Source organism: Poecilia formosa, unplaced genomic scaffold, assembly GCF_000485575.1.
Source record: "Poecilia formosa unplaced genomic scaffold, Poecilia_formosa-5.1.2 Scaffold292, whole genome shotgun sequence".
Classification (NCBI taxonomy): Eukaryota; Metazoa; Chordata; class Actinopteri; order Cyprinodontiformes; family Poeciliidae; genus Poecilia; species Poecilia formosa.
The window spans coordinates 388,501-396,990 of NW_006800231.1; the positions used below are offsets into that span (position 1 = coordinate 388,501).

The following is an 8,490-nucleotide window of genomic DNA, read 5'->3' on the forward strand; positions in this document are numbered from 1 at the left end:
GTCACATTTAACATGGAAAACTGCAATGAACTGGTTTATAAGGGAAAGGTCAACAATTTAAAAACATATTCAATCAAAATACTGAATTCCTAAGAATGTTCTATGTTTTATATGAATATAGGTTTTTAAGGAAATCGACTTTGAGTCAAATGTTAAAGATTCAAGGTTTTAAAATATAATAGCGCCATCTAGTGACAAAATACTTCAATTCAATATAAAATATTTAGATTTTCATTTGTGGGGTAGTGTTCAGTAAGTTTTAACACCCACGTTGCTTAATTATATCATTTATCATAGTTTAGTAAAAACGCAAGCAGCAAAACGCTGATTGTACTGTCTACGTGTTTCTTTGAAGTCTATTACATAGATTTTTGCTTTAATTAACTCTAATGTTATTCCATATAAAACTCTGCTTTTATAGATATTCCTTTTAAATGATTATATCTGACATCATACTTCACAAAATGAATAAATAAATAAAATTCTACATGTTTTGGCGTGAGTAGGTGCGTTCAAATGTTATTTTAAAAGTAGGGATTAAAAAGCAAAACGTGGATATTGAAAGCATGTTCAATATGCTATCTGTCATTTTTATTCAGCTCTTTTCTCTGTGCAATGAAAAATATCTGAAAAACGTTTTATTTCACACGTTATTTCTAAAAAGAACTCTTTTTTGACTAAATAAAAGCTTTCATATTTCAGTTTTCTAATATCAGAGTTTACAAGAAGTCCTGGAATGCAGCACGGCCCCCTGCTGTCCAGCGGGGGTAATGCAGCCACGGCCCCGCGCTGGGACTGGTCGTTTCGCAGCCATTTTCTGTCCAACCAAACAGCCGCCTCAGGAAGGTAACCAACCAGGGCTTCATTGCAGGTTTGTGCCGGGCTCCGGCCAATGATTGCTAACCGATTGCTTGTTAGCTCGAATGGAAATGTCCGTCACTGCCTGATTTTTTCATTTGTTGTCTGAGTGAATGAGTGCTGCTCATCAGGAAGTCTGTGCTTGGCGAAACTTAAAAAATAAGCGTTAAACATTCTGGCCTGGTTACGTCTTTCTCTGCTGTGCGTGACAAAGAGCAGGCCGACGCAGACGCGGGTTCCAGTGGATTTGCAATAAGAACTTCCGCGAGGAACATTATGTACCTGAATAATTTACCTTCAGAAGGTAATATCCCATTGAACAGTCGCTTTTTAATTTGCTAAAATAGTTGGCTCTTTTGAGACAGTCTCATCAACAAACCTAGCTCAGGGGTTTTGGCCTGTCAGGAGCTAACATTAGCAGGCTAACAGCTGCCAGCTAGCACACAAAACAACACATTACTGCTTTTAAGTCTAACCACAAATACTGGGTCTTTTTCTGGCACATATCTACAATTTTCCACATAAAATACAGCGCTAAGTACTGTAGAGAGCTCACTCTATCGTGTTTTCATTAACTAGAATAAAAAACCGAGTAGGAGCATAGATTGGGAATTTTCCAAGTCAACAGTAAATGTGTCGAGCGCCCTGTTGCTAGAGTGGGTTTTTAAAATTGTAATTCCACGTTGGATACATGCACAACAGGCAAAATCAATCACCGAATGAACTGGCAGGTCGAGGGTTCAAAGCTAGTTATAGCGTTGTTGAGCTTTGACAGATACTGTAGAATAGAAACAGCAACTCAGTTTGTCCGATAGAAAACACAATAAATAGTTCAGAGGAAGATGTGAAAATGTTCCTCCAAAATGAATTATTTTCCTTTTACTTTATCTTGTCACACCAATATATTCCAGATCATTCCGTTAATTTTATAACCAGAATAAATACAATATTTTTGGGTGGGGAACGTTTTCAGAAATGTGTTCAATGTGTTCCTACCTCTTACCTCCTTAATGAGATATTTTTTCTAATAAGTCAGCTTTTTGGATGATCAAGATTATTTTGAGGTCATGCAAAACTGCTCTTTATGTGATATTTTTGTCCATATATTTTTCTCTTGCTGTTGAACGGTTATGTTAATAGTGAGGCCTGCAGCGCTGCATGGTGCTCTGGGTTGTCTGATGGTCTTTTTGGAGAAAAGCCCCAGCGCCGCTCCACAGAACATTCAGAACAGCTCCATGTTTTCTCCTCTGTGGATAATGGCTCTCAGTGTTGCTCAGGCCTGGAGTTGCAGTTCCTCCAGGTGCCACATTGGAACCTCTGCTGACCCTGAGTGAAAGTGTAGTGATGCCAATAAAACGTTTATGAGACGCTGATTCCAGCATGGCTGTAAAGGTGTGTGACTTGAGACCGTTAAAGTGTGTTTGTTTTTATGTTTGTTTTTTTTTTTGTTTTTGTTTTTTTCAGATGGACGGAGACAGCTCAACCACAGACGCCTCTCAGCTGGGCATGACTGGAGAATACATGGCGTCCAGTCATTATGTTCTCCACCCCCAGGATGGTAAGGAGGCACAAAGCTTTCGCTCAGCCCTTGGCTCATGAACAGCTGATAGATTTAGTCTAATTGTGCTTTGCAGATGATGGAGAAGAGAACATGAATGACCATGAAGACAGCGGAACCAAGGAGAACTACAGGGAGCAGGACATCTACCTCCCTATCGCTAATGTGGCTCGCATCATGAAGAACGCTGTTCCACAAACTGGGAAGGTTGGTCAGGGAGAAGAAACATACCCAATTAATTGGGTTTATTTCTGCTGCGCCAATTCACAACACGTGATAAATCAGCCCAGATTTCCTTCATTGTGGGGGATCCGATACAAGTGAAACCGATCTTATCTTATCTCATCTTTCTCCACAAAGGTCTGAAAATCACTCACTGTTCCCTTCTGCTCAGCTGTGGGAGGATCGGCCCACCTGGTCACATCTGCACCTGAATGGTTAACAGAAGTCTCCCCACTGATGCTAACTTAGCAACTTTGTCACTATATTTAGCAACTTTTCTAACAAAGAAATCTAAATCTGCAACGATCGTCCAGAAAACTGCAGTCAGTGCTCTCCTACATGTCGCCTCAATGCACTTTACAAAGTCATTTCCATCCATTAATACATATATCCCAACTAATCCTAGTTATCAAACAGTGCATTAAGTTCAGTTTATTATTCTGATTAGCTTGAAGAGTTTTCTGTCTAAAGAAACCCAGCAGATTGCATCTAGTCGTTGATTCTCCTGGACCAGCAGGGGGCGACAGACAGTCACTCTCCTTTTGATGTTTACTGTCCAGAAATCCTTGGTGCCCATCTCCATTGGCAGAGCTGCACTGATTGCAGTTCCCCGGCGATCACCGATCTATTAATAGCCTAGTCTGCCGATACAGATTTTATTTTTGTCTGAAAAGTTGCTTAATGTAGCAACAAAGTTTTTAAGTTGGCAACAGACGTGAGCGGGTCAGTCAGCAGAGTAGAAAAGGACAGTGGCTGATTTTCAGACATTTGGGGAGGAAGATAATATAAGATGGACTTCTTGTGTACAAAATGTTAATGCTAAAAATATAAAAGCCTGATTGTCAAATACAATGAGAATGCTTTTGAAGTAAACAAAAGCAGGAATCGATTCAGTCAGAGGTGCAACTTTGAAGAGAAAATGTCCCCAATAAACAATTCAGTCAAAAATCTGAACATTTTTGTCTAGATATTTTCCACCGATTCCAGAAATGTTCTTCAGATCAGTCCAGTTCCTACTGAGCAGGAGACACGGAAGCTCTGAGTCTCTGTTCCAACCCACAGATCGCTAAAGACGCCAAAGAGTGTGTGCAGGAGTGTGTGAGCGAGTTCATCAGCTTCATCACGTCGGAAGCCAGCGAGCGCTGCCACCAGGAGAAGAGGAAGACCATCAACGGGGAGGACATCCTGTTCGCCATGTCCACGCTGGGCTTCGACATGTACGTCGACCCCCTCAAGCTCTACCTGCAGAAGTTCAGAGAGGTGAGGCCGCGTTCGCAGCGCCGCCTTGGTAACGCCTCACTGCTGCCATAGTAACACGGATTGCTTTTTTCCCCCCAGGCGATGAAGGGGGAGAAAGGGATGCCGGGGGTGGCAGTGGGAGAAAGTCTGAGTGAGGATCTGACAGACGATGGCTTCGGTAAGAGAATCACTGCCCTCTGGGTGACCAGCAGCTAGAGCAGGACATTTATCATATCAGTTATCTTTTATCGTGAAAAGATAAGACTTTTGATTCATTGTTGTCACAATAAGTTTCAGTTAGAAAAAGAAAACTGACACATTTTTTACCGTTTTCTCCACTATTTGTTCCATCAATAAATTTGAGTAAATTCAAAAATCTGAATAAATGCAGTTACTGTGTGCAGCTTATTGACAGAAAGCACTTTTTTTAAGTAAGTGGTGTCCTGATGAAGCCTGTTTCAAATGAGAATGTTTTTGTTTGTGGCACTATGCAGCCATACAGTTAGCTAAAAGATAAGTAATGAATTGGGTTTTTAAATCAGTGCTGCAAAATATGACAATAAGTCTAAGTCTGTTTCTCCCACTCCTACCAACAGCTGAGGTTTTCCAGTTCATGCTCCTGTTTTCTCTGACTTTTCTTTTTTCCCCTCAGCCAATCCGCTTCCAGCTGGGATTATCACAGCAGATGGTCAGCAGCAGAACGTGATGGTGTACACCACCACCGCATACCCACAGGTACAGCCCCCAGTTCTCATTTGAAATCATTTGCTATGTGGGGTAAATTGATTCATTTCACACATTTATTGCTGTAGATTCAGAGGTAATGAAAACCCAAGATTCAGTTTCTGCCTCAGTTCTTCCTTCCACTCAACATTCCACTAATATTAAATCAAGGGTTTTCATCTATATGACAATGAAGTCCAGTTGATTCACTCATTAAGTTCACAATGGTGAATATATAGTGGTGCATGCACGTACATAAAAAAATAAATAAATAAAAGCCTAAAACTGAATGTGATGTAGAGTTGTTTAATAGTTTTATAGCAACAAACAAACAAAACAAAAGATAACGATTGTGAATAAGAACTAACTCTTTCATCTAATGCAGTACCTGTGTGTACAACCAACCAGAGTTAGGTCTGATCCTTGAGGAACAGCTGAGTGGATTAAATACCGTTCCCATCGTTCCCATCTGTTTCAGATTCCCACCGTACAGCAGATCCAGTTTTCATGACGAGTGCCAACACCAGGCCCTCCTGGGGCTCGCGCTCACCTGATGACCTCTGACCCTTCCGCTGGGAAAGGCCATCCAGTCGACTGGAAGGGAAGCATCCGGAGAAGCCCTCATGTACAGAGAAATCACTACCTGTTTCGTAGAGTGTGTAGTTTCTAGTCATCAGGTACCAAACGTTTGGAGAACTTCCAAGTCAGCTGGGAGATGCAAGGCTTTATTTTAAAAACTAGTCCTCTTACATGGTTTAGTGTTGGATTATGTTTGTGCTTGTGTATCAATGTGTTTTGCTTTAAAGCGTTTTTGATGTGTTTTAGTTCGGGGGGGGAGGAATCAGGGAGGGTCTGTGAAGGGAGGGGTGTCTGTCCAGGCTGGTTTTTGAACACCTGCGTTCAGAAGGAGCCATGTTGTTACCTTCACATTAGATCAACAGCTCTTTTTGTAAGTGATCACTTGTGCTTTAATGTTATGGAAACCTTTTGAATAAAAATTCAGAAGTGATCTTTCAAGTGTCAGTTCTTTAACTTCTGTCATTTACCTGAAAAATTAGAGTATCTAAGCATAGTCTTTGAATGTTTAATGGAAGGAAAAAGTGTGCACAGCTGTCTTAATGTGTACAAATAGGGAAGACCCCCAATCTGAAGAATGAAGTCCTTTTATTTCACTGTTTTTTAACAGTAATATGAGAGAGACTTTATGCTCTCTCTCATATTACTGTGAATAAAATGTATTAAAAAAAAAAACAAAATAAACACAGAAAACTCAAATCCTAACAGAAGGAACACTGGTTAAATTCAGTAAACTAGAATATATATCCCAATGAAGCTCATTTGTCAGATTAAAAACTTTTGATGATAACCTTTAAGCAGGTATCGAATCCACATTCTGTTTCTAATTTTAAATTTCATGGGGTTTTTTATGAGCTGTAGCGGAAATAAAGGCTTTCAGGATTCCATCTGTGTCCAAATGATCAATGTAATGTTTTTCACTTACTGATTAAGTTCCTAAAAATAAATAAACTTTCTAATTTTAATTTATTGAATGTGTGGGTGTGTACAGGAGTTCAACATTTGTAGCTCCTCATATTTCTCCTGTCTGGTCCTACTGTCATTCTTGAGACGATAAATTCCTTCTGATATATCCTACATATAAAATGTCAGGTTTCCTGTGGGTGGTCCCACTTCCAGCATTCCAGTTATGGAAGCAACTCCTGTAAAGCCCCATCAGTGCCCCGTCAGGCCTCCATCAGACTCTGTCAGGCCCCTGATAGACCCTGTTAGGCCCCCGTCAGGCTCCCGCCCCACCAGGCTCATTTCCTCCTATAGAAGCTCAGGGATCAGCCCTTAGACTTTTCCCCAGGAAGCTCCTGTTGGCTGTTTCCTGAGCCTCTCCCACTCTGTGAATAAACAGCACACTGTCTGCCAGCCGACTTTCACATGCCTACAGAGATGTTCATTCAAGTAGACACACACACACACACACACACTCATTAAACCAAGAATATCTATCACCTCAAAAAAAAAAAAATAGATTCACACACAGAACCTGACCACCTCCCTTTCCTTTTTCTCCCTTCCTCATTTGTCTCCTCATCCTCATCCTCTGACCTCACCCTCCACCTCTACCTAGTGAGACTATAAATAAGAAAAGACAATGCAGGTTAAATATACTGGATGTCACAGAGCACAGCTCAACATGACCTTTTTCTATAATGCCACATACTGGAATATATTCTCACATCTAAATCATGGAAGTATTTAGACGTTACACCATCAGTTATAGCATCGTTGTTTCTATAAAGGATGTACGACTCAAACAAGTTTTATGAATTACAGTCACACGGCTCCTCACATCTGATCGTCCCTACCTGATGGATTACCAATCATATCACATAACCACTTTTTAAAAGTATTCATCCGTCTGAATGTTTTCACACTTTGCCATGTTATAGCCACACACTTCATTGTAATTTAAGGGATTTGGACCAACACAAAGCGGAGCATGATTGTCAGATGGAAGGAAAATGACAGATGATGATCTGTCTATAAACCTTGACAGATAATAACGTGAAAGGTTTGTATTCAACCTGGCCATCATCTCCCTACACATTTGCTCAATTCTCATCTCTCTTCATTGGGATTTCTGACATTGAACTTGATTTCTCCAGTTGAATTTCAACCGAGCCGATCAGTGAGCAGAAGGAGAAGTTGAGAATGATGTCATCGGTTAACAGTTCACTGGAGTCTCAGCCATATTGCAAAGGAGAACAGACAGAACTTTGATGAAGATAGTTGTTCATAAGAAAATCAAAACCATGAATTATTGTGTTTCTTCTTGACAAATATGTATTACTTGCAGCATACAATGAAGTGATTACTTTAGACAACAAATAAATGTTTAACAATAAATAGTCATAGAGTTGCTTACGTTAATACTATATTTTCTCTTCATCAATAAAGGCATAACAACCTTTGAAATGTAGGGAACTGATTGCTGTTTTTGGTCCTGAGGAGTTTATCAATAAATCTGATTTAAATATACGATGAAAAGTTCAGTCAGGGCAGAATGAGGTTAGGTCATCAAACAAGTGAGCAGAGAAAATATTAAAGTGACTCAGTTAGCAGTGCAGAAACCTTACAATGAGGTGGTGTATGGGTGGAGCAGCTGTGAATACCAGCACCGTTTCCCCAACAAAACATAGCAGTGCAGTGAGGTCATCAATGTAGGATTTACATTTATGTCATTCCCCAAATATAGTCACTTTGTCCAGACAGTGGCATGTCAAAGTTAGCATACCTCGGAAGTGTTGTATTCAGCCACATTTATTATAATACCCACAGACCCAGAGATGCTTCATACTGTCCACTCTCCAGTATCAGAATCAGCCTCTTTAACACTGAAAAGAAAAAACAGGAGGCATATTTAAATGGATCCACGACTCTTCAGAAACTGACTGGTTTCTTGAGACTTAAAAATCTGAATCCTGCCTCAGAGGATCAGGATTTTACAGAGCCCTCTGGGGGATATGGGGAGTTTTTGTTTTTTTTTGCATTCCCTCGCAATAGATTTTGCTTTCTCTCGCAATAATGCAATAATGTACAGATTAGTTAATGCGGCATAACTGAATACTGCAAGCCTTTCTTACGGTGGCCATCGTACTTTCTGCTTTATATAAGGTTTTCATGAGGTTTTTCCATGTATCTTAATATCTTCAGTAACACTTTATTTGAAGGGGGTTGAATGAGACTGTCATGACACTGTCATAAACATGACATAACACCATTAATCTGACTAGTAATGGGAATAAATACTAACATCATTAGTAAGAGTTAATTTAAGTTCAAACATGTAAAACAGAAGGCAGAGAAGCTGATTATGTGAA

General features: G+C 40.1%; 1 protein-coding gene across 2 annotated transcripts; it reads left to right on the forward strand.

The window, feature by feature from the left end:
• The first annotated feature begins 763 nt into the window (after positions 1–763).
• nfyba (nuclear transcription factor Y, beta a) lies at positions 764–5,610 on the forward strand. Of its 2 annotated transcripts, none has more exons than XM_007572016.2 (7): positions 764–871; positions 2,323–2,416; positions 2,493–2,623; positions 3,701–3,898; positions 3,977–4,055; positions 4,530–4,612; positions 5,079–5,610. In XM_007572016.2, the coding sequence occupies exons 2-7, from the start codon at positions 2,323–2,325 to the stop codon at positions 5,109–5,111; spliced, it is 618 nt and encodes a 205-aa protein (XP_007572078.1). In that variant the 5' UTR covers positions 764–871; the 3' UTR covers positions 5,112–5,610. The 2 variants fall into 2 exon arrangements, with proteins under 2 accessions (XP_007572078.1, XP_007572079.1); XM_007572017.2 differs by lacking the exon at positions 764–871 and adding an exon at positions 883–1,162.
• The last annotated feature ends 2,880 nt before the right edge of the window (positions 5,611–8,490 follow it).

Excerpts from the sequence above, each read along its gene's own strand:
- nfyba (XM_007572016.2), top strand. The coding sequence starts at position 2,323 with ATGGACGGAGACAGCTCAACCACAGACGCCTCTCAGCTGGGCATGACT. Across the intron at positions 2,417-2,492 it reads TGTTCTCCACCCCCAGGATG|ATGATGGAGAAGAGAACATG; the intron begins GTAAGGAGGCAC and ends TGTGCTTTGCAG. Across the intron at positions 3,899-3,976 it reads ACCTGCAGAAGTTCAGAGAG|GCGATGAAGGGGGAGAAAGG; the intron begins GTGAGGCCGCGT and ends TTTTCCCCCCAG.